This window comes from Passer domesticus, chromosome 13, assembly GCF_036417665.1.
Source record: "Passer domesticus isolate bPasDom1 chromosome 13, bPasDom1.hap1, whole genome shotgun sequence".
In the NCBI taxonomy this organism is placed as follows: Eukaryota; Metazoa; Chordata; class Aves; order Passeriformes; family Passeridae; genus Passer; species Passer domesticus.
The window spans coordinates 3,957,313-3,984,230 of record NC_087486.1 but is presented as its reverse complement, the minus strand read 5'-3'; the positions used below and the strand labels follow the sequence as shown (position 1 = coordinate 3,984,230).

At 41.6% G+C, this 26,918-nt stretch overlaps 1 protein-coding gene across 9 annotated transcripts in view; it reads right to left on the bottom strand.

Annotated features, from left to right (window-relative positions):
• Positions 1 to 26,918, bottom strand: part of EBF1 (EBF transcription factor 1) — a 268,328-nt gene that overhangs the window by 90,497 nt on the left and 150,913 nt on the right. For 5 of the 9 annotated variants that reach the window (XM_064387562.1, XM_064387566.1, XM_064387563.1 and 2 more), the window contains exons 7-8: positions 8,683 to 8,764; positions 769 to 910 (exon numbers count right to left, since the gene is read on the bottom strand). In XM_064387562.1, the coding sequence (XP_064243632.1) occupies positions 769 to 910; positions 8,683 to 8,764 (224 nt within the window). The remainder of the gene's footprint in view (positions 1 to 768; positions 911 to 8,682; positions 8,765 to 26,918) is intronic. The other 4 variants (XM_064387564.1, XM_064387568.1, XM_064387565.1 and 1 more) reach the window with 1 other exon arrangement.

Genomic DNA, 26,918 nt, shown 5'->3' with positions numbered 1-26,918 from the left:
TACTGTGCTTCTAGAAAAGCCAAACTGCTTTGCACTATTTCTCCTTCAATCATTTCAGCAACAAGCCAGATTGGCAAAGAGTGATTACTTAAATTGTTTAATTCAAATGAACTTCATTGGCCTGGAGGAGACCAGGGAGCAAGCACACAACCATCCTAGCTGGCATGTCCATGGTGAAGAATAGCCTGGAGCAGGGAGGGGAGACAAACAGCTGTGGGAAAAGCAGCATCCTCAGCTGGCACAACTGGAGCCAGAAAAGAACATGGCTTAAGTAAGCAGATGGATTTCCAAAAGGGCTCTGCTTTCATTTAGGGCAATTCAAACGAACAGAAGAATCTCCTAGAGAGCTCAGCACCCTATAGATAGAAGAAATGCCATCCAAAATTTGGGTGCTGAGCACTTCAGAAAATATGCAACATCCTTCAGATGCACAGTCAAAAATCAGGGCATTCTGGAAAAAAATAAGACTCCAATTTTGGGTGCTGAATAAATGCAAGCAACATTAAAAAAAAAAAATCACCCCACTTCACTGACACACAGGACAACCTCTGCACCCATGTTTGCTTACTTGTTTGTCATTTCACTACATTTAGAGCTGACCTACTTGAAAAATTCCCCCTTTGGTCTGGAGGCCAGTCCCTTTCAAATGTCTGGCCTCAGAGATAATAAACGCTTACAGGACAATTTTGAAACCAGCAGCCAGAGACACAAACCAAATAAATCCACATTTAAAATAGCAATGCCAACCAATGAAAATGATTTGCCTACCATGTTCCAGATAAGAAGGCGTACCTTCCGAGGGATCGAGTCTTCGAGCTCTCCGCCCGTGCTTGGAATTGTTGTGCACAAACATATTGTCTGACACTGCCAGCACATGGCCATCAACATTGACTGTTGTAGACACCACGACCTGCAAGCACAAGAGCAACACAGAGGGAAATTTGGATAAATTCGTGTGTTTTTTAAAAAGCGCGGAGTGTAATAAACTCAGTTAAATAAATAACAGCTGGGAGCTGTAGAAAATTGCAAAGCTATTTCACATAATAACTGGTGCTTATGCTGTACAAATCTAACAAGAGGCGCTATTGATGAGTGGGTCTTTGGCATCGAAAGCTTTTGATGCAGTTTTAAGTCAAATTGCAGAGTTTGTAGCTGCGTGGCAGACAGCACACTGTTAACCATCATTTTAACAAGAGGATCTTTATTAAGTATTTTTTCCCCTATACACAAGGGCAGCTGTGTTTCACCCTAAATTATCCTTCAGTTTCCACGCTGAAGTAGATAGAGATGTTGACATTGCAAATGAGAATCGATTCAGAATAAAAGAAAACAAAAGTGTATTTTGTGAAGTTGTAACAAGAGTTGTTGCCTGCCTCGCCCCCTCCCTTCTCTGCTGCTCTCCCCTCAGCACAGTCACTGCAGGTTGTTGGACTTCCCCAAATTTCTCCCGAGCTCTATCTTAAGGAGTATGTATAGGCATGTTTGTGTACACACACACATGCTTGACAGTGGGGTCTTGATCTGGAGAACACAACCCTATTCATCCAGTGTCAGAATTATTTGTATTTCTCAACTTATCTCAATGTCAACACCTGGGATTTGATTTGAGGCGAGGTGAGGGAGACACAGCAGGACTGCACTGGAGGAAGGATCACACACTTCTGCTCCCCAGAGCTGCCCAGGGCAGGAGAGGAGCCAACCCAGCAGAGGCAAACAGGTAAATGATGGGTCCAGAGTAGAGGACCCAGCTGCTCCAAGTGTCCAGAGGGACTGCTCAACCCTGGGGCTCCAAAAGGAAATCCCTGTCCAGGCAGAGGGCACATGAGCCATTAAATGTCATGGAGAAACAAGTCCCTTGCAGAGCTGTGAGCTCATCACACCACGTCTCCTCCTACCCCATTCAAACTGAGCAGTCTCAGCCTCCCTGGCTTTCCTTCAGCCACCCCTCCCTCAGCCTTTTCCCAGCAAAAGTTTGGCATTCCCAGGGTTTTACCCCAGCCAAAGACTTGGCCTTCAGCTGGCTGCTGGTTTGCCAGGAGCACGCCTTGCCTTCGAGAACTTTGACTAAAACAATAAGAAGAAATGACCTACACTTCTCCTTACATTAAACAGGGAAAGGGATTAAAGACTGAAACCCACAGAGATATGTTTATTCATGCGACCTCTTACAACCAAATATAATAATTGTCTGTTAATTGCAGTTTCAGCTCCCACCTCATGCTTCGACATGTGAAACAGCAATCAGCAGCTCCTGTTTAATCCACCTATTATGTTGACTAATTAACTTTGCTCGACAGTTTATTTCTTCCTCCATTATCAGCCCCTGTCAGCCGCAAGCACAGTGCCGCAAAGGGGGACCTCAGCCCTTTTGATTGATCACCGATAGATTGACATGCAGATTAATTTAATTAGAATCACCTCACTTGAGAAATGAAAGACAATGGCAAGGGGGCTAATAGATCTGCTCTTATAATGAGGCAAGCCTCCAGAGCCACGGCAGAGGATTTCTGATTTATTTTGCTGAATTCCCCAGTCGCTCTGAAAGGCTCTCGCTTTAATTGTTCTTGGTTTTGAGAGGCTTTAGCCTCTGAAGAGGTGAAATGCTTTACAAGGATTGGCAAACATTGCTTCAACTCTCTCAGGAAGCTGCTGCCTCTCAAAGTTGGTCAAATGGGGACACTTAAAGGATCGCTTACAACTATTGAATTTCATCACTTGAATTGGAGCTAAAAAAAAAAAATAGAGCAAAAGGAAAAATTTTCTACCTATTTCTGGCCCCCAATTAAAATATTCAAAAAGTAAGCAAAGTCACTATACAGCCCAGAGAAGATCCCGAAGTCTTTCTCTGAAAAAAGAGGAATACAAAAGAGAATATTTTACATCTAAAAGATCCTAACCCATCCCTCAGAATGGCATTCCAAGCAATAGACTTTTGTGCGTGTTTTAAGTGAAAGATATTAAAATACAGAATAAATGATTCAAGAGCTCCTACAGATGGAAATTTGGGAAAAGGAAAGCACCAAATACTACAGATAAGTTTTTCTGAAATCAAACTAAGGAGAGAAAAAAACCCAAGCCCTATATATAAAATTCCAAAAGGGATTTCAAAAGTAATTTATCCATTGAATTCCTGAGGGGTAGAATAAAGTTTATGATATTTTCAATAAAATATGATCTTATAGTAAGTGGCTCGGGGTTTGCAATCTTATTTGTGCACTTGCAACCATTGTAAATTCTTTGCAAGTGGGATTTTGAGCCAAATCCATGGCATTGCCTGTCACAGCTCCATGATTTATGCCAGCTCCTTATCTTCTTCTAGGGGTCTGATTAATATGAAAATTAACAAAATTAAAATTAATAACAATGGCTACAAGATAAAATATTTTCCCCAATTCCAAAACCCTATAGGTACACACAGACTTCACAGTGAAGCTTATCAATCCTGGGCTGAAATCAAAACTTTTAACACTTTTAGAAATGGAATTCCAGAAGAATAATGAGTCAAGTGTAGTAACAGTAAAGTAGTGAAAATCCTGTATCTAAGTAGCTGTTGCTATACATGCTGCTTTCTAGGTAAGAACTTGAGGAAACAATCCTGTTGAAGTTTTATGTGAGTAAAGCTACATTTAATTTCCCCCTCCTCAGATATTCAAAACTGTTGATGCAACACATTTTGAATTATTTAGCAATATCTTCCTACCTCCCTCCTGAACAGTTTGATTTACTATGAAGAGACCACATTGGTGTGGTTCTTTGGTGTCGTTAGCAGCAGAAACTATAAATGGAATCCCCAAGTGAAACTGTTTCCAGTCTCAGGAAATGCAGAAAAAAAACCCTCTTATGTGTCTGTTTGGAAAAAAATAAAAAAGATTATTCATAGCACACCTGTAAGAAGCAACAGACTCTTGCTGCTCAATTCTTTAAATGAAAATTCTCATTAATAGAGAAACACTGAATGCGCACTGCACCAAGGAAATATTAATGCCTGTAATTATTAATAGAGAAAAAATGCACCTCGAATATTGTGTGCCACAGTTACATACTTGGATTGCTGCAGAGCACTTACATACTTACAAGTTCTACTCATATTTTTAATCTAAAAAAATACTACACTCTCCTCATTTTGATTTTGAAACGACTGGGATATGTTCAAGTTAAAGCACATGCTAAAACTAATTTGTGGAGAAATCATAAAATTAGGGGGAGGGGACAGCCAGAGTATATGTGGAATGGGCACCAAGGCATCCTAAAACACAGACTGTAGGCAAGAGGGAAAGGCACACTACAGTTTAATAAATGATTAATGAGGTGCTGACACATTAATGTAAGCACAGGGACAACCAGGTCTGCCAAATCTCAAACCTTTCCAAATTTTGTCAACAAAACACAGTTTTAATTTGAGACAGGCAAACATGGAAAATGATTTTGAGCTTTAGCTTTAGCCCTTCACAGATTTTGAATTTAAATCCTGTATCAACACCAGGGGAGACAGAGGTATGAAAGAAACACATGGGTTTACAACTTTCTTCAATGAAATTGGCACTATTGAATGCAGTAACGTATCCCAGCTCTGTGGATTATTCTGCCTGCCATTAAATGCTTCAGTTTGTGAATACTTTAGAGCTTAGAATTTTTTTTTTCCCTTTAATATTCAGAGACCAGGAGCCTGGAGATCAAGCTATTTATCCACGTTTAGCACTCAGCCTGTTTATTTGGTATAGTACCTCACCTAATATATCAAAATTAAGCATTGCACAACTCCTGATTTTTAACCACAGCCCATTAAGCTTTGCTCACTGATTAAGACACAGCATTTTCCTAGTGCTTTCAATTTTCTCCAGTGTATGGTGAGGGATCTGATATTTTTGCACCATCCCCAATACCCCGTGGCAAAGGCAGAGAAAATCCAGCTAGGATGATTTCCAGGTTTGAAGTGTGTCCTAAGTGTTAAATATGTAACTCCAGTGCTTGCCACTCTTCTCAAAGCTATAAATGGCTTGAGCACATCTTTATTTTCATCACCACTTGGTGACCTCTTCCTACAATGTGTTGACTTCTTTATTCTAGTAACTAAAAATCACTCTCCATTTAACGAGACACTTCAAAAGGTGCCTAACTAAGAGCACATAAGTACAATACATTCAGTGATTTTGCTCACGTGCTCAAGGACAGGCCAGGCACTTAATTACCTTGTTGAATTGGGCCACAGCTCTCACTGCTATTTTTCAGTCTCTTTTTCTTTTTTTTTTTTTTTTTTTTTGCCTTTCTCTTCTCTGGGGATGGAGCCTTGCATGTCCAAATTCCATTATCTGGGATTCATGAAGCATCATCTCTGTCTCTTATGCAAATTTGCAATAAGACACAAGTGGCTTCAATTCAAACATGAGTGGCAGCATCCCATGGAGGCAAACGAGCAGCCTCTGCTGCAGGAGAGGCTGTGGTAACAGAATCAAACAGCATGGCAATCTCTAAGTGACTTTCAAGGTTTTCATAATAAGTGAATGTTTGGGGTTTTATTCAGTGACACAGCCTGAAAAGTTTCCTCTAAATTAAAACTTGACATGTGTCAGTTTACAAGCAGTTGTGCTAAAACTAGAACAACAAGACAGCTAGGGCACCTGGGTTTCATTAATTACAATAACATGCAAAACTGTTTAGGTTATATGAATGAGTTTTCAGTTCTGAAAAATCAAATCTAAGCAGAGTTCACTCATGACACCATCTACTTAGTAGCAGTATCATTATTACCACTAACTGGGGCATTACAGCCCATCCCACCAAGAATGATGACTTATTGTGATGAAGAGTTCACAACCAGACTGAGCATCTGCTCCAGAGGGTTTCTGGAATAAAAAAGGTTGGGCAAAGGTGATAATACGCAACAGCACCAAATGTTTTGTGCAATTGGGCTGATGAAACATGGAGATGAAATTATTTTCTCAAGGACGAGCAGGAGTGTGAAGCACAGCTGAAGTACTGTGCAGTACTTGACTTCTCCTCCCTGACTGTCTCCTTGTGCTAATAGAGACACAACAAACACAGCCAGGGCCAGCACTGCTCCAGCACGCACACTCTGCTGGCACTCCACACCACTCCACTTGTCACATGCCTGGACATCTCAGACATGCAGAGAAATGTATTTCCTTCCAGGCCCACAACAGCTTTTATGTTAGACTTATCACGCTCCTAGATTTGCAAGCAAAGTTCAGGATAAAACCTCATAATTCATTTCTGATTGTGAGCCTGAATCAACACACACTCTGCCTCCTCCCTCTACTTTCTTAACATGTTTTGTATCAGATGATAATCAGACAATTCCATGCTACAGGGGAAAACAAACCAAACCAACTCTAAAATCTCCTAAGAAAGGAAATTTTCCACAAGATTGGTGCTTAGATAATGCAGGACTCACATCCTTGGCCCTCTACTGATTCTCCCATCAAAACCATAATCTGTGTTCTAAGAACTTCCAGCAGCTTTTGGGGACTGACAAATGACTGACCAAAAGTTGGAAATATCTCTTGGCAGTTTCAAAGTCCAGCACAAGTAGGAGAAGGAACGAAGGGAATGTCTCCATTTTTGTGTGTATGAAATGAGTATGGTACCATCTAAAAGTATCTGGAAATACCTTATCCTTATGGTTTTTAACCAGAACTTTGACATCACCACTGGAGACCTTGTAAGTCGCTGGCAACAATTCAAAGGCAGCTGATAGCAGACACAGGGGCACAGATTTCATTTGGTTCCTACACAACACTGCCTCAAAGACCCAGGAGGACCACAGCATTGAGATACTACATGTACACTCAGTCCTTTTCACCCTAAGAAATGATAAATGAAGCTTGGACTCTGTAGAGCCCAGCTGTTTTATTTTAAGAAGTCTATTGCTAAAAGACCAACAAGTTCAAAATTAAAAAAAAAAAAAAGAAAAGGGAAGAAACAAAAGCAGCTATTGTAAAACAATAAGCCTGGGCACTGAAGAGAACGCTGCAAGCTTCAATGCCACCCTGTATGAGAGTAGGAGTGGTTCACTCGGCTGAAAGTGATTAATTTCTTGAAAATGCTGAGGTCACGCTAATTGACATGACCTGTGTAATTAAGCAGTCTCTGTTTACACACGGAAAGCTCAACTGCTGTGAAGCTGGGTTTGTATGACAGAATGTCTTTACAAGTCAAGAGATCAACAACCTTTCCTATGTCCTACCTCCCTGCCGACACAGCTCCTGATTGCTGTTCTGAGGGAACACGCACAGGCATTTCCATATGAAAATCAGCCTGGAGCCTGGGCGAGCACGGCCCCAGCAGAGTGTACATGTTGTGAAGCAAGCTCTGACAGGCCCCAGGGGTGACTGCCTGGACTAAATCCCCGTGCTGGTGAGAGTCCTTTTCCCACATTCTCTTTCTGTGATAATGCCCTCTGGAATCACAGGAGAGTCGTGACAGAGGGAGGAGTGTGGGGTGAGAAGCTGAGGGCTCTGCCATGCTAATGCTGGCTTTTACACTGATTAATTTAATCCCTGTGGCCACATCTCCTCACTTCTGCACTTCCCTGCTCAGAGGCAAATAGCACCCTTCTGCCTTCCAGCATTGCTGCAATTAAGCAGTTCAACAAAAGACATTCTACATATAAATAACATTGCCACTTACATAACATTCAACACTTGTATTGAAGTGCAACAATGCTGGAAAAGAAGCAAACTGAGTAACTACAGAAAGCAGATACATTTTGAAGTTGTCTTTCTCCAGAGATCCATGTGGTCTATGGGACAAATCTCTTGTTTCTTTCTCAGAACCCTGAGGCAAAGCCCCACAGACAGATTCTACCATGTTTCCTCTGTGGGCTGCATTCACTCTTCCCACCAAAAGAGAAAGCCCTTTGACTATCCCATATTTTTATTCAGCACATACCCAGGTAAAGTATTATTGCCACAGTCATAGACCATGTCTTCAATAAAAGTGTTGGAACAATTATTACTCAGAATTGCCACCACTCCACTTTGCTGTCAGACCACCTGCCCAAGGGACAGTGATGCTCTTCATCCCAAAATGAGTTGTGACACAGGTGGAGCATAACAAGATGTCCTTGGCCATCTGAAGCCAAGATTTCACCTCCCAAGCCCCAGTGCCACAAGATGCAACAGTGGGGAAATACCAGCCCAAAGCATCCCAAGAAAGAGACACCCAGTGGTAGCTTTCTCCAAGTGCTCACTGCAGGGACAGACCTTCATCCCACTGATGCACATTCATGAGTCTTTACCACTGCCAGGAGTAACACATGTAGTCACATGCCTGGTTTTATTAATTGCTCTTACACCTTCCTCTCCCCCAGCCAATAAACAAGGTGCTCACTTGGTGTCTCCATGAAAACAAATAGTTCCCCGTGGAGAGGGAAATATCTCAGAGCAGGGGAGCCCAACAGCAGAAAACAACAGAGAGGTCATTTTGATTTTTCCTTTTCATGCTTTCCCTTCCGTTGGAGATGACATTATCTTCAAGAGTGCTCTCTTCCAGAGCAAGAAAACCCAACTACTTCCTGACAGTTCTGCTGTGACAAGTCCTCAGGCATTACTTTGTGACCTTATGTTTTTAGCATCTTCCAGTGAATTACTAGGTTAGTTTGGGTCAAAGTACTTCTGTCCTAACAGCTGCTGATTTTTAAAGGAGGAAGCGTGTCCGACTGACCTGGAATCGACGCATGTCTCGAGGGTTTCCTGCATTTTTTAGGCAATTTTGGTTACATTTGAGGAAAAATTTCAAGAAGAACCTGTGGAGAAAGAGAAACAAATATTAATGTCTTATGAATAGGGTGTAGTATGTATAAATATAACAGTAATACAAATATGATATCTGTACATTTGGTCCAACAAAGACTTATCAACATCAGTATTCCCAACTCAGACAAATCACCCCCCTGACCATCCAAAGAGGGAGTGGAGCTCACATAGGCCTGATCTAGCAAAACATGTGAGCACATCCTGAAAATTTAAACACTAATTTCACAGCTCTGTTGTGTCAGAGTCATGAAAGTTTGCAGAGTCAGTCCCCCTGTCACGCCAGGCTGGCTGTGCCATCCCGAGCAATGAGGAACAGACACAATTTTTCAGACACACGTTTTTCAGCACAGCAAAAAAGGGACAGAAAAATGCTAGACATGAAAACTCCCTTGGATACAAATGGGGTTTTGTTTTGCAAGTTCGCTGTCACCCACAAGTTTTGATTTAATACAAAAATACTGAAAATGTTCCATACAGTTGAAATCTCCCCCCAGGATTAAACAGAGTTTGTGCATAAAATTAATGCTCAAATAGTGGTTAGTGAAGCCCAAATCCCTGAGAGAAGGGGGAAGCCTTGGTCAAAAGAATGACTTCATGGAAAAATGAAATGTTTTTGATGCAGTCTATTTCCTGACCATACACAGTTCACTGAAGTAGCTATATGACCCTGACATATATCTCTAAGAAAAGACATTGCCTTTTACAAAGCCAAAGAAAAAAGCAAACATTTCACTGAAAATATTTCCTTCAGTGTTATGCATCGGTGGACTGTAAACTCATAAAAACAAGTCAATGAATAATAGTGGGTCTCAGATTCCAGGCTTCCTCCCTGAAAGCCAAAGTTTATCAGCCTTTTGTCCAAAATAAACTATAGACTAAGGTCTACTAAAGCTCAGCCGTGCAAAGTTTAATCCCACAGCAAGTTTAAAGCCCAGTGTAACCAGACAGGGCAGCATTAGATGTGCAATAACTATCAGTGACTAAGCAGAAGTTCCTCTGCCCTGTTCCCACATACAGGAGTAGGGTGGGGAACAGTTTGATCCTGTGTTACTTTAAATCTGAACCTTAACTTTTGCAAGCAGCCCTCTTTTAGCACCCAAACTGAATGCTAGATCAGCAGAATTTGCACAGACTGTCACCAAGAAAGGCAACACTGCAGGGTAAACAGCTTCAGAAAATCCCTTTTTGATGAGCAGCATTCTTTGCCCTGCTCTAGTTGTGATGCTGCCCCTCAGCAAGGCAGGTTTTGCTGCTTGTTCCTCCATGTCAAGGAAATCATACAAGGCAAAAGGCTGCGACGATAAATCAAAACTACAAGGGACTGTTTTCATTTTAAAAAATGCAATGTAATGAGGAGGATTATCAAATGTGATGCTTGGGATTATCAAGGACTAGATCTCTGGCCCAGGAAGTCTCTTCTAGACCTGAGCTTCTAAATAAGAGCAAGCAATCCACATAAAATAAACATCCACTGCAGTGGAGCTGGGGTTTGGAGGCAGTGTTTGTTTAAAGGAAAGAGCAGTGCAAGTCATTGCATTTCTCAATCAAGCAGGTTCTGATATTCAATAAGGGAAAGGTGGTGCTATTTGCTGTACATGTGTGTCTTTTTAAGCTGCTAATGGCCAGCTGTGACAGCCTGACTCAGATTGTGTAGAAGGAGCTGTCAGCACAAATCTTGGCATCTCGGATCCAGACAACTGCTTGCCACCAGGCGAGGGTTTGTACTTGTGCCAGAATGGATTTTGAGAGACAAGCAAATAGGGCATTAATTCCGCCAAAGAAAAACGAAAAGTGGGGAGAGTTGGGGATCTTCCACTTCAGATGATGGCTGTCCTGTCAACAGCTCGTCATTTAGCTCAGGAGCTATGAAGGGCACAGACATCAGATCCCTCCTGCCCTAAGCTGGCCCTGTCTCGCGAAACCCTGGCAGGATTCGGAGACCACCCCTCCACACGAGATTGCTCGCTGAAATAAAAAGCCTGGCCATCTGTTCAGAGGCAAAGACATCCCTGTCAGCTGGTGCCTACAGCCTCGAACAGGCCCTTATGTGGCAAAACCTCTCAGAGCCACTCACTCTTTGGGGAGAAGCTGGCGCTGCCCTGGGCTTACCGCGGGATTTTGGCGGCTTCGCCGAGGGCTGAGTCCAGCAGCTGCCCACCCGGTCTGCCACAGCCCCAGAGCAACACCCCGGCCCTGAGGGGAGCTGGGGCATGGAAAAGTTAAAAATAGCTAAAGGTTCCTGGTTTTTATTCACATTGCACGCAAATAATGGGCAATGAGGGTTGGTGGGTTGATTAAGGGTTCCTCAAAAAAGATGGAAATCTCTTTGTGAAGGTCTATGGAGAAACACTGGGCCTTCAATTCCCTTACAAACTCTGAATTCATGTCAACTCAAAGGCTTGGAAAGTCACTCTGAAATACAAGAGTTTGCTTTTTGGGGTCTGCAAAACTCTAACCCAAAGTTTCACAGTCTAACTCCATTTGCACTGTGCTATAACCCCCAAAGGCTACAGAAGCTTCACCAAAATAAACTGAAGAAGAAATGAAGCTCATCTGTTTAAACCTACCAAAAAACCTCAGGCAAGCAAGCAAGCAAACAAAACTTCTTTTGAATTAAACCAACTCCAGAAAAAAATTAACTTGCAAAAATAACAGCATTTTCAGAGGAACGCAAAGCTCACACAGCCAAGTTCACTCACTGCATGTTAAGCAAAAAAAAATAGTCATCAGTTTACAGAACACATTCTGCCAAGTGCTGTATTTTAATTCTACTGAAAGACAAAACAAACGATGGGGCTGCACTTTGTTTGGGAGCACACCAGGGCTGGAGTCCCCACGGCCACAAGAAGCATTCCATATTCATCCAAGCAGGAGCTGAGCAGCTCCTGGGCTGGCACCACCCTGGCTGTTGGGTCCCCCACCTTGGCAGGAAGGAGGATGAGAACAGATTAAGACAAGAGGAGAGCAGAGCAGTTTGATCCATGGGGCTCAGCCCAGGCTCTTGGTTCCTACTTTAGACGGATTGTTCAGGTGCCTTCACCACCTCAAGCCCAGTCCTGCCAGCATTGCTCATTAGCAACACTTCACTCTGCAAATATTTTAGATTTGGATTGACAGCACTGGTCCAGGAGAAGTGCCAACAGAGCTGAGCTCTTTGTAAGCATAAGCCTCCATCCCCATTTGCTCTCACTGAGCTTCTTCACAGTGGGTTATTTTTTTTTTTTCAATTCTAACTTTCCCTGCATTTGGCAGGACTGTGTACCATTAATGCTAACCACAGAGGATATATAGCATTAATACTCACTACTGGGGTCTGAAATTCATTTCCAAGATGAAAAAAAAAATGTGCAAAACACAGGAGTGTCAATAAAATCTTCAACTCTCTCTCCAAACTTATGTGACTGCTGAACACTCGCTCTTCTGCCACACAGGAGTCAGTCATCAATTATCCTTATTGCTACCATTGAAGGTTTGGGGTTTTTTTCATTAATCAACCAAAACATATTTTCTGACTCCCTTCCTGACTACTGCCATCCCTGGTGTGAAGAGCATTTGTGCATGTGGAGCAGAGAAACACAATCCAGCTTCATGTGAGTCAGCTCAGGTCCAGGAACAAAAACTTGCATTGGTATTAAACCAGAGAAGTCCATGCATCACCTTTACCCACAGAGACATGGCTGGAGTGTAAGCAAGGGAACTCTGGGGGAAAACCAGATAATTTTAGATTATATTTAGGTGTCCTACAATGCTGCTCAGGGCAGGCTGCAAAAACTGCTGAGGAAGTGAAGTTGCTGAGCAGTTAATCTGTGCCATGAATGCACTACAAATCCCTGAGTAACTGCAAGGCCCAATGTAGAAATACATCTTCTGGTTAAATACAAACCCTTGGGCTGGATCAGGCCCCAAAATAATGTGAACTTCTGTCTGCCATGCAAAAGCCTTAAAAAAATGTGCTATTGGCTGTTGAGAATATTCTCTCCTTTTCTTGCAATTCAATAGAAATTCCTTTTTTGGAGATGAAGTTGTGGTTTTTTTCAAACAAAACTGCTGCATTTTCAAAAAGATGTTGGTGCCAGTAGAACTGTGCTCTCACCCTCTGCTAGGGAGGAACTCGACTCCAGGCCTGGTTCCTACTGTGACTTCCAGCTCCTCAAAACATTTCTACCCTCACTCCTGCCCCATCCATGCTCTGATTCCCCTTGTTCCACTGATGGATCTGGTGAGCACAAGACCAGCTGGAGGTCACTCCACTTGTTTAACATACTCCCTGCCACTCCCTGCTGGCCTCATTTTCCATCACACACCAAACCCTTTGAGTTTGTGCAACACCTTCCCCAGAAGCATCCTGCTCTTTGCCACCACCACAGGGATTTAAATTTAACACATGGCAGAAATGGAAGTAATGAAGATGTAAGAGGATTTTGCCTTCCTGCTTTTCTTGCCACTACAAATTAATACTCATGTTTATTAAAAATAACTGAAGAGTTAAATTAAAGAAAGCAAGCTCTGACATGATCTACGTTGGCTCTTCTGTCACTCCCCTGAAGGAAATTTAAAGGATTCAAACACGAAGGCTTAGCAGTAGGATTTTCTTGCCATTGCCACAATAAATACGTCTGTGGAAGGAGAAAAAAAATAGTTGGAAAGAAGACCTGCTGCATTCCTGATGCTGAAGAAAAGCTTGTTTGTTCCTGATACATTGGAGGAGTTGTTCAAGAACAGTTCCTCCATGTGAAAATATGACAGCTGTCATGGTGCCAAGGTCAGCCAGACCAGTGGCTATCCAGAGTGAGTGCTGGTTATACAGCTCAGACCTGGCTAGGGCAAACAAAACTGACAAAACACACCTTTTCTGTGGTGTAAACACATTTGATAGAAAAAGGGCAACTTCAGACTCCTGGATGAAACACAGCAGCAAGTATATGTAGGTTTGTAAAATTAGTAAAACCAAAATACACAGGGCCAGGGCAATAATTAGCAACTTTCCATCAGATAAAAGGATTGCATGCCCATTCTGTACGGCACACCAATTCAGCAGAGTACTAAATATGTGCATAAATTTAAATACACAAGCAGTACTGGTGGAGACAAAGGTACCACTCACATACTTGAGCACGTCCAGCTCTGCTGTCAGCCTGGTGATGTTACAAAAACAGTGTCTCAAACAAGCTCTGATGGGTATTTTAGCTCTGGTGAAAACTTGGCTTATCCAGAGGAGCCAAAGCCAGTACAGAGGTGAGCCCAGAGGTCACCAAGGCTGACAGTGCTTTGTTTGCTTCTGCAGGTTTTTCTCTGCACTTTTCTCTTTGTCAATCTATAACTTCTCCTGCAGCTCTTGGTAACTTGATCTACTCAGTAATTTGTCACCAAAATAAAAATATAGAGAAAATGCTATTTTATGAAAAGTAAATAATCAAAAGGCAGAGAGAGAAGCTTTAGACTAGGTACTAGCAAAACTTCTTCCCTGTGAGGGTGCTGAGGCCCTGGCAGAGGTTTCCCAGAGAAGCTGTGGCTGCCCCTGGATCCCTGGAAGTGTCCAAGGCCAGGCTGGAGGGGGCTTGGAGCAACCTGGGGTAGTAAAGGTGTCCCTGCCCATGGTAGGGGTTTGGAATGAGATGAGCTTTAAGATTCCCTCCAACCCAAACCATTCTATGCTCCTATCATTCCATGACCTATGAAATGCCCCTTTAGAAACTTCAGAAGGACAAATTTAATCCTCTTCCCTTTTCAAGTTGACTCCTCCTATCCAAACTCCTATTATAAAATGGCAAAATTTCAAACTTAGGCTAAAATAAAGCATCTTTTTTTATTCTTAAAGAATAATTTCTTTAATTTTCCAACATTTTAAAACTTCATTTGAATTTTTTTTTTTTTTTTTTTTTTTTTTTTTGGTTTCTTGGGTTTTTTTCCCCTGCAGTCCTTTTCACATACAGCTCCCTGTTCATGTCAGGTACCTTATTCACAAAAGAATAATTGAGACTTACACTGATATTTACTAACATGAGGCTGAGCATGGAAATCAAATATAGGCATGGAGAAAACCACCTATTACCCACATGTTCACAGCTGGATTTTACTTGCCTCTTTAGTCAATAAACAGCAGTAGCTACCTTTTGTGGCATTTTTACAACAGGAAATTTATTCTGCAGAAAAGAAATTAAACACCAGATACAGCCATCTAACACTCCTCTAAACATAAACTCTTGAGTTATCAAACATCCTAATTATGAAAAAACAAAAAATCCCAAATCTGTTCTCTCTGTATTCAATGTTCTTACTGATTTTAAATGGAACCAAATCAGACATGAATTTTGCATTTATGGGATGCTAAGAAATTCACTGGTATACAAAACAAACAAACAAACACCAAAACTAAAGGCATAGAAAATTATTTGCTTTACTAGATAATATATATTTTCCTCCTGAACTGCAGAAAAGTTCCAAGAAAAGCAACATGACGCAGAGAATAAACCTCAAGCAGTCAGAACCTGTCGACTGAAATTTTTCAGGCAGTGCCATAATAACAGAACCATTATAATAATAATAACAATAATAATAGTAATAATAATGTTATTTTTGTGAACTTGCTGTTGCTGCCGGAGCCCCAGCACTGCCAGGGTTTGCTGTTATCAATACAGTAAATATTCAGCTCAGCACAGCAAATAGCTGGGGAGGCACCCGCGTAATCACCAAATCAGAAGGCAGGACCACCCAAACCAGCCTTAAATTACTCATTGCTCACTGCAGCAAGTGCTCCCAGTCGCTTTTCCTCAGGTCTGTGCGTTCTGCACAGCGGAGCACAGCATATCAATTTTTCATCTTGCATCTTCTGGACTCCTCTAGCTCCCTGATACTGAGTTATATAATGCATCACAGAAATTTAGAGTCGTTTGGGAAAGTGTGTTTGGCATTTTCTCCAGTGAGTGAGTTAAAATCCCAGAGAGACTGTTTTGGTTTCTTTTCCCAGACTTTTAATAAGAAAAGAAAGAGATAACACCACTGAAAAACAACACCACAAAACAGAATTAAGAATAGTCCAGAGGCAGGTTGGAATGCTCAGTTTTTTGTAATTTAATTTTGCCCCCAGGTCTGACGTTTTAATATTTTTTTTCCGTTAAAGTAGAGAAAATCTGAATTTTCCTATACCTCCTTACTTGTGCACAGCTCCAGTATCTAAGTTTTATTATACTTGAACTGCAGCTACCTTTCTATCACAAACAAAAAAAAAAGTTGGAAACACAGCGTATTTGGTTGATGAAAACCATTCTGAATAGTAAAATAGTAACAATAAAAGTCAATAATCAATTTGCTTCAGCTTAACCACTTTTCTCTTCAGTCTCTCCCCACTTTGCTCCCATTTCACCCCTCAAATGCTAGGGCATAAAAGTGAGTTAACTTTTTTTAATTTTTACTGAGGACATTAGACTTCAGTCACTGGAAAAAACAACAACCAGCCCTGTGGTCTGTCATAGTTCACACAATGCCAGTGAATTAGCAGGCCTGCCAGAGCCATACTTTAGCAGAAAGAGCCTCTGTTCAGTGTAAGTGCTGACAGATAACAGCAGTGCTGTTATTGCAATATGATATCAGCATTTGCTTCCCTGCCTTCTCAAGGTAAACTCCTGTAACTTTAGCATGGGCACCAAAAAGCAGCAGAGGTATCAAAGTCAGGGGATGTTGGAGAGCAGGGCTAATCCAGCCCTCTGAAGCTGCTTTTCTCACAGCAAACACAGGGCCCTAAAGTGTTTCACCCTGAGCTGGGGGTGCTGATGTCATATTTCTCTCACCAGCTTACTGAGAGTAATAAAGATTCACATGGTAAATATTTCATGTGTGGGAAACACATTTCCCACCTTCCCCTGGACCAGACACATGTAAATCCCCTGCACGTAAAATTGTGTGCAATCTGCCTGCACATACAATAATTAATGATTCCTCAAATAACCTGACCCCAAGAATATCTTTAAGTTACATTGACACAGTGGTGCCATCACCCAAACCTGCAAAATCCAGAGGCTGAGGCCATTTAAAGGACAGGTGGGAGCCTCTAAAGCACTGAGAAAAAATTCTGCACAAGCAGAAGATGAAGTGCTACTCAAGCCCCATCTGCACAGATGCATCCTCAAGCATTTACACCAGGTGTAGAAATGATCTTACAATGGTGAAACCTCCCAAGACCTGGCTCAGAACCTGCTTCATTTTTCCCTCAAGATGTCTTTTTTAAGTGGAAGAGGTTTCACGTTAAAAAAAATTCAAAATAAAAAATAAAAAAAGGGGCAGAAGTCTGCTTAGACTGACATGGAAATTATTTTTGGCCAGATTTATGTGTAGGACTGATGGCCTGAAGAGAGAGAAACAACCAAGATGCTGTTAGATCTCTTATTTACAATAACCCACAGTATACACCAGTAATGAGTCAGAAGAATATAAGAGACAAAAAAAGTGATTATTGAGTAAATCCATGTCTCAAAAACATTAAAAATCCACAATCCAAGGCGTTTCCAGAGAAATGCAAGAACTTTTCACAGTTCTGTGTGCCCGTGAGATGCTGACCCTGGGCAAGCTCAGGGGTTCTTGGCTGCAGCTGCTCCAGTGCCTTGGAATCACTGCCAGCAAGATCCACACTGCAAGACTGGGATTTACTGCTGGGACAACACCCCAGCCTCAGCTTCTGCATCACTAAATCCTCCAGAGAACTGCAACAAGTTCAAAATGTGCCTGTAAATCTCCTGTTCACACAGTCCTGGGTGGAACTTACCTCACCTGAGACACCTCAGTAACTACAGAGAAGTATTTGGGAAGTGTAACATGGAGAGGGATTGATTGCATCCCCTCCTAAGACAATTTATGCTTCAAAGAACACATTAAATGTTTGCTTCAAGTAAAGTAGCAGCAGTGAAGGACATTATGTGGGGGAAGAGAAAAAAACCAATAAATTAATAACTTTAGGTCATTAAAAGCTAACTTAATAAATCCAAAACTATAATGATCTGGGAACCCAGTCAGTCACTGCCAAAGGACAATCTCACAGAGATGCTGCTGGGATATGGTTCTCTTGAATAAAGAAAAAAAAAACCCCAACAATTTAAAAGAAATCTTTTAAATAAACTAGTAGGGGTGAGTCTAGAATTAGCTGTTCAGAAAAAAAATATGTATGGAAATATTTACACAAGACAAGATCAAGTGCAAAAATGTTGTGGATGAAAGTCAAGTGCTGCCTTCAGGTCCTGCCCACAAGCTGGACATTCCATCCAGGGGTTCCCATTGTTTCATGATATTTAAGAGAATAAAGCCCTCGTTTCCTTTGCAGCAGGGAGCTCTGGCAGCAAGCACAGGATCTGGAGTGTAGTGGCTATTTTGAGAGCTGGAAGGAAGCAGGAGGCTGTTCTGTGCAAAGGCGGAGGCACTTTGAGCTGTGTGTGCAGTGGTTCAACAAGAGAAGCCATGCCAGGGGTACTTGAGGGGATCATGAACTGCCACTTAGTATAAAATGCTGCAGATGTGTGTGTGTGTGTGTGTGTGTGTGTGTGTGTGTGTGCGTGTGTGTGTGTGTGTGTGGACAAGCAACCCAAACACTGTAAAATTAATTGGGATTTACCACAAATTAGGAACAACTGAAAGAGGAAGGGGAAAAGAGTTTCTGATGTGCTGGTGAAGAGGATCACCCTATATGTACTGCTGGAGATGTCATCAATAAATATTGCATATGTCTGCTACCTTTAACATGACATTGAAAGAGCTTAATTAACCTCAGAAATAATGACCTCTGCAGCAAGCATGTAGAATCCAATCATATCTGCTTATATCACAAGTTTTGGATTAAGTGCTTCAGAGCTTTTCTTAAAGCAATGAGCCTTGAATATGTAGGAAGAAGACTTTTGCTGATGTCCTCTTCCGTGTCAGAGAGATGTGGGAAAGGCTTTTTTTTTTTTTTTGTAGGCTGTAGCTGCAAAGTTATCTCTTGCACCAGTTGGGAAAGGTGATCCAGCTAACAAGAATATTTTCTCCTGCCCTTGAAGCTCACCATCCAGCGAGGGTACAAAAACTGAAGGACAAAACCCCAAAACTGGAGTGGAATACAGATCAGGATGCTGGTGACAAGTTAGAACCAGAGCAAGGCAAAGACATGAGTTGGCATGTGAGAGAGAGACCTGTGATCAGTCAGATTTACGCCCACAAAACACAAAGCATGAGGATCTACAAAGTACTAGATAAGTACTTCAGAATTATGACTTTTCTGTGTCACTGCAGAGGACAGCATAAGCAATGGAAATTTTACAATGAGCAGACAAGAAACCTTGCCAAGCTGCCAGGGCAGAAAGATAGAAGTTGTTCATCTACATCTTCCAATGAAAGTTACAATTCAATGGACTAGGAAGTACTGAACAACTCTTAACTCTAATTCTATTTTATGTTCTATTGTACTTCTTTTGAGAGCAATTGTGCTGGACATCAGGAAGAATTTCTACACTGTAAGGGTGGCAAAGATTTGGAAAGGGCTGCCCAAGGAGTTGATGGAGTTCCCACCTCTGGAGATGTCCAAGCAATGATTGGACAAGACATTTAGTGGTTTAGTTGGCACCTTGGTAGTCAGTCAAAGGCTGGACTTAATGATCTTGGAGGTCTTTTCCAACTTTTATGGTTCTATGATTCTAAGTTATACATCTCTGCTTAATCTCCAAATAAAAATTAAGAGCAAATTTGAAGAAATACTGTGCAGTGCCAATGACAAACTCATCAGCAGACACATGTTAGACAACATGCTAAAAGACCCTCACATCAACTTGTCAACAATTACCACCAACTAACAGACAACCCTGACAATATAATGCACAGGGCTTGACTGAAAATACAGTTAAATGTACACCATCACATACAAATTGCATGGGACTTTGAGCCTATTCAATGAAATATTACTCCACGTCGGGAAGTATGGATCATTCTGATTACAACTGAATGACAAAGTTTCTATCTGCTAAGATTTCTTCCACTGCGCAAAATAACTGCAAAAAGCAGGAAATGACTGCACTGTTCCTGCAGGGAAGCCTCTCTGCCAGCCTGGAGCTGCAGCATTGCCTGTCTACAGCCAGCTTTACCCTTGGCATCTTCTGAGTCCTCCACCAACTCTTCACACAAAGTCCATGGGTATAAAGAGGCAGGTTTGGCTCACTGTGCTTAAGAGAGCGTGAAGATCCCTTCATCTTAAAGATTCCCGATGCTCAGTAGAAGCAGCTACCTGGAACTTGCAAGGACATTGAGGAGAACACTTTCATCCTTGCAGAAAGCGTCTTGGGACTTGTTAAGACTACAGGTGGTCAGACACTTGACTTTGTGTCTCTCCTGAAAGACGGCACCTCCAGCAAGGCGGCACTCCCTGGTGTGACACCTCTTCAGCAGCATCTGAAAGGGAAGGCAACCTCCCACTGAGCCACCAAACGCTGCTTCCCACACTACTGAGACTTTTCCTTAGAGGACTCTTCTTTGAAAATAAAAAATTGTCAGCCTAGTGATGCAGTGCCAATAACTCCATGCGCTGTTGCTTTTGTATATCCTGAAGGTTGCTTTTAAAAAATGGGTTTCATTACATAACAGGTTACAGCAAAGTGATGTCTCACAAGTTTCAAATTGATATGTTTTTAATTTTTTTTTTTTTTTTGCACCTGCAAATGATTTTCTTGATCTCCATCCAGTCATTTAGAAGGCACATTCTAATGTTCACCTACCTGTCACTTTGAAAGCAAGAGACAGATACATTCTGTATTCCTTGGTAATAGTTTTAAGTTGTTTTTTAAATTCCACTTCTAAAGATCACAAAATAATGAAGAAAAAAAATGGTGTTTTTTTTTCTTTTTTCAGTGGAATCTTTGTATCAAATTGTAGGCAATGATGCATTTGAGATACAGAAACCAAGAGTGGAAGTGGAGGTGGCAGAACACCCACAGGACACCACCATGCCTTCATCCCAAAGAGACTTATGCTTTCAAGGTGCCCAGGCAGAAAATTTTCAGGAATTTTAAATATGTTAATACCTCAAAGTAATGACGACTCCAAGCCAAAACCCCAAATTGGAAAGTTCCTGAGCCCTGAGCAACATTCAGTCTGCAGCACTGAAAGAGTGAAACAAATTCAGATGTGAACACGCACACCTTTTGTGAAGTTCTCACCTGAGGCTGGCATCTGACCAGAAATAACCAGCTCAGACCCCATCTTGGAGACCTGAGCTCAGGACCAAGAAATCTTTAGAACAAACTGAAAATGTTTTCCTGAAGTGCAAGAGAGGCTGGTTTCTCTCTTGTTGCACTGTCTGTTCCCAAAGTCTCTCCCACCCATTACCTCTTAAAGGACATTGGCAAATGGCACCCCTTAGGCTGTGTAAATCTCTGCAGAAGGAACGGCATAATTTTTCTCCCATCACGAACCTTCCAGTCTAATATTTGACAGCCTAGATCAGGTGCTGTCCAAACATTTATTAAAACATTTTAAATGATGAATATATCCAATTATTACTATTAATGCAGCTAATACTGACTAATGAGGGGGAAACACACTAGCTTGTGTCCTGCAATTCATTACCCCTGCCTTGTCAACAATTCAAAGCCCAAAACCTAATCATCCATACCGGGCCCTGTTATATTTCACACGTCACATTTAATAAGTCACTCAGTGCCTATAAATTAATGTAACATGTCGGCGTTTATGAGCGCGGCTTTGTCGCTGCTAAAAAATGATGTGCTGGCCTGGTCTGTTGCAGCTCAGCAGTGACGAATGATGGAGGATGATTTCTCTCCAAACTATAAACTGCACACTGGGGACCACAGCCACACGTGGGCATGTGTGTGCACACCCAGGCTGGGCATGGGAATGGCATGGAATATACAAAATAAGGTACCTGTTACAGGTATATTTCAAACTTTTTAATGTCTTAAATATTTTTCAGTCCAGTCATTAAATTTTATCAGCACACGTTGTAACTAGTCAGACACATATAGAGATGAACACAAGTTGCCACACGGTATTATAGGGATGTATAAACAGCTCTTCAGCAAGTTTATCAAAAACACATCTCCTGAGTGTATCATGTTACAATTTCACTCACACCACTTTAAGCCAACCAAGTTTATAGGTACTATCATTTATAACAACACAACACACAGGTGGGGCCAGATCTTGGGTTTGATTTACAGTTAGTCTGAACACCTGTAATATTTCCATTCTTAGTGCTTCCACAGCCAATCACAGCTTGAAACAGAAATGAAACACCACAGAGTTGTATTGCAGAACGTGATGCTAAACTGCAGATGACTGGCACAGCACCAATACTTCCTTTACTACTTCTTGAGCAAAACTGATTTTTTTAAACAATATGAATAAAGCATAACTTAAAGTGACAGAGAATATTAAAAAGATACATGTGATATACATGTACTTTTTTAAACCCTTGCTCCAATTTTCCTGAAAAAACTGTAAGCACTGGAAAGCAAGAGGGAAAATGCTGGTATCATCTGGTTACTTTGGTCACAGCTGTGGCAGGTTCAGGACTGAGGAAAGACATCTGGATCTACACACAACTGCATTAACTACTATGTGCAGTAATAAAACTGCATGCTGCAAATGCACACTGTGGCCAGGAGGGAAGTTGTCACTAGAACCAGCTTTTATGGAGCTCGAGGTTTTTCAGCAGCAGCAGCAGAAGACAGATAAGGAAAGGACCCCTGACAGTTGAGCTCCTCACCCCTTGAAAAGCTGACTCTTAGCACAAACCAGGACCCCACGTTTTGGTTTCATAACAAAGCTTTCCTCATAGTAAGGCCAGTTTTGCCCATATGGTCTCTTTTACAGTGTTGTATACCATTACAGCAACAGATTTCTTATGAAACAGAGCATCCTGGAATATACACAATAATGCAGTGGGGATGAGCTCACAGCCAGCCTGGAGAGACAGATTTGACCGAATTCTCTGGATGCTTTTATTGCCTCTGTTGGGAAATGACAGTCTGTAAAAAAGGAAGATTTGTGGGAAAGGATCATGTCTGAAGGTCTGCCAGCACAAAAAAAAAATTCTTAGAGAAAAACCTCTAGTGTGACAAAACATCATCTTGAGAAAGTTCATAAGTGAAAGCTCTTCACTTAATCTTGGCAGCCATGACTCAATGCTTCCATGTCCTACTGAAGCAGCAATCCTGAAGAGAAGTGCAGCAGAAAGTCACACTTATTTTCCAATATCAATCCACCCTGGAAGGGCGATCCCATGGTTACAGTACTAGAGCAGGACACAGAAGACCTACATTCCTTTCTGTGCTTGGTACACTTTGGAAGCCGCCTAGTCGCTTTCAGGCTGCTAAAAGTTGCAATTAAGCCCTCTTAAAAGTCCTACTGCACATTTTACTGCATCCTTAGAAGTAAAAACACCTTTAAATCTCTCTGTCTTCTTTTCCCATTTTTAAAATAGGGATCATGACACTTCTCTAGCACACAGGTACCATACAGATAGATAAAGACAAAGACACTTTCTAAAAGGTGTCACACACATCTAGGATTCTCTCATGTATTGTTGGCATAAAAAAAAAAATTCAGATATTTTTAAAGACTTCTGATATATAAAGGGGGAACGATGTAGGATTTCATAGACTTTAAATGTCTCTAAGAAAATTATTCTGTATAGGCTGGATCAGTGAAAGAACCACACTTACCAATTTGTTTTTCTAGGTCGTGTATGGGATTTTTTTGGCACTTCATAGCTTTAGAGCAATAGAGATGGTAAAATTCTGTTGAAAGGCTTGAGCATCACTGCTCCTGCACTCTGCACACTACTTCTGGTTGAAGGAAACTATTTGGGAGTACAGTCTGAGATCGGCCACGACAGCAAAGAGCAGTTCACCAGTTAAGGCTCAGTGACAGCTCAGTGTCCCCACAGCCCATCATTTGCAAAATGTTAGAGGTCACAAAGACCTTAAAAACCCAGGGCCACACATTTTAACAATTCCACTGCAGAAAAATTATTTAGTAATTGCCTAATAAAATGTGTCATTTTCTCTAAAAGCAATATTGTATTCTAGCACCCACAGAAATTATGTGGTGCAAACCCATCCTCCAAGTAACTCTCTGACAACACATATGCAAGCAGAAGCTGGGTCCACTATTCCTGACCAAAACCAAATTATTAGAGCAGTGCAGCCCAAATAAACAGCATCACCATAATCAAATAATGTCAGCTGTACAGCACCCCCAGCACCTGGGTTCTTTTAATCCCATTCTCCTCCCTGTCATTCATTTACCATTTTTACTCCTTTCAGTCAAAAATACAATATGATTTGTATAGAAATCTGACCTACCAGAGGTCTCCAGATAGCACCACAAATCCTATGGCAGATAAGAACAAGCTTCATAACCTTTTGGGTTTTTTTTCCTTACATTCCTTAAGCTTTAAATAGGCAGGAAAAGCAAAAAGTAAGCTGAGTGACAACATGAAATCTTGGTACTGTCTCCATGCCACAGCAAACACACTGAGCTCTAAAAACTTCTAAAACTCCATGAGATAAATGGAGATTGCACAGAAGCCACCGCACAGGAACTGCTGGGGAAAGCTTTATAAACATGTGAAGTAGAACTACCCTGTTGCAAGGAATTCATGGAAAATGAAATCTTGAAAAGGAGAGAGATCTGCATGACAATAACATTGTTTCCTTCTCTGAGGGACCCTTAGGGCTCACAAAATCATACAGAAAAGAACACAGCTCTTTTCAATTGAGCCCATTGTACAGAATGGTGAATGTCACAAGTTTTATTTTATAACGATTTAACATAAAGAAAAATAAGGGCTCAGGCAGAGACATATTTTCCTCAAGAATTTATTGTTCACCAAAATGGTTTGTTTTGCTGAAACATTTCTTTTTGCTCTATTTTTTTCTAGCTTCATTCTAGAGCTGCCTTCACCCACATTTTGCTCTGACAGAGGTTAACTTCCCATTGTCACCTCTTCTGTCCCCTGCAGCCCCTAGACTTCCCCTGAGCAGGTGATGCTGCACCTGAATCACTGCTGAGCCACCGACCACCTCTGCCTTCTTGCACCACACCAGTCTGGCTCCTCCCTCCCAAAACATCAGGGATCCCTCTGGAGACACAAGAGAGCAAAGCACCACCAATGCCAGACTCAATCCTCTGGCACTGGAGGCAGAATCGAGCCTGAATTCCAGGCTGAGGATCTCCTTTGATCCCTGCTGGGAACACAGGGGTGGCCCAAGGGGACAGGAGCATCCCCTGCCTGTCAGCTGGAGCAGAGATCAGGAACTGCCTCCCTGAGGGAAACAGAAAGCCAGCTGGAAGAGCATCCTTCCTGATCCCTGTGTGAGCAATGGGATGGGCTGCACTGAAATGAAGGGCTTGGGCCAGCTCTCCTTCCCTCCCTTCTCTCCAGAGAGACCCTGGCTGGGTGTGCTCTGTGTGATCCTGGGATATTCCAGTGCCACCACACACCTCAGCAGCCATCCTTCCCCTGTGTTCCTACTGCACCTGCTCACTACAGCAAGGACACAATTTATCCTCTTTATGTGATTAGTCCCCACTGTCATCAAGCCAGGTAAGGAAATGCCAATATTCTCCTTTCAGAGGGGAGGAAAATAAGTGACTTCACAAAAACATGCAAGAGTTTTTGGTAAAAGAAGGGAGAGTATGCCAGTGCATGACTCTGCTAGTAACTGAATTTCTACTCCAAGAATTATTTCTTTCAATTAGAAAAGCAGAACAATTTAAAAAATTAAAACCTACCTCAGCTGCATTTTCCACCAAAACTAGCACTTAGTTCAGAAAGCAAATAAGCCAAAAACTGAGCAGGCAAAGAAAACTCCAAGTGCATTGTATGTCCAAGCTAAACTGATGCAATTCCACATATTCAGTAGAAAAAATAAAGTCAAAAGTAGGTCAGAAAAGCTGACAGAATTAATCACAGAAGAGATTAATAGGAAATTTGATGAAAATAAGATCACTTTTCATTATGAATTCACAGTCAGCTCTTAATTGACTACAACAAACTTGAAAATACACTTGGTGAATGTCTGCATTAGCTGGACTTCTGAATGTTTGTAGCAGTTAAGATACACAAACTGATCAATAGTGTAAAACAAAGGAGCTCAGGTATGCATGTGTACTCATACATCACTTCAATAAATTACCCTGGGTGCTAACACCGGGGGAAGGAAGGGGGGTGGATTTAGAACAATCACTTTGGGATCAAGAGCTAAATCATTTCAACCACATCTTGATTTCTGCAAAACTCGGCAGGAATTATGAGGCTTAACAGCATCTCAACAATTAGCATATTATAAATACAAAAATGATATATTAAAGCGAGAGGAGAAAAAGGCCAGCATTTTACACCTACAGTAATATAATTCCACTACTTAATGCAAAGTAACAGGCATTAGAGTGTTTGGGATCCTCTTGTATAGTGTTATCTGTTCTATCAGTAAATGAGACTATGTGAACAGTACAACCTATAAATAATTCAAGGCCTGAGATGGCAATTATAGAACCATGCACAACCAGCATGAATATTTTATGAAGGCTAAAACAGCCCTCAGAATGAATCATGGATAGATGAACACACACACATACACACACACTCAGCTGTTGGCCAAGTATTGCTTCCAGACATGGCTTATATCTGATCCTCAGTACATCTAAAAAGAAAATTCCTGAACCCAAAAGTCAGAAGTTACATCTGTATTTTTAGATATTAAGAGATATTAAAAAAATAAATAAAGAGACTGCAGAAGAAAAAAAAAAAAGCTATATTGGTGAAAGAAAATGTTTGTTTCCTTTCAAAGATTCTGGTAGGAATTCTAAACAACTTTTTCCTGTGCACAAAACGTGGCTGCCAAAAGCCAACCATGATGTACAAACCAAGGGTCCACAAGGGCTGTGCAGCACCTTGGTCTGCAAAATCTGCCCCTAAAGAAGGACTTGCCTACATGGAGATATTTTCCAGTAGAGACACACTGGTGTAACTCCCCATATGGGCACTATTATTGCAGCACAAGAGCATTCACAGGGGAGTTAGAGCAGTATAACTACTCCAGCATAATTATACAGGTATAATTATGCCAGTAAATTTCCCTGTGTTAGCAAGCCCGGAGAAAACCTCCCTGT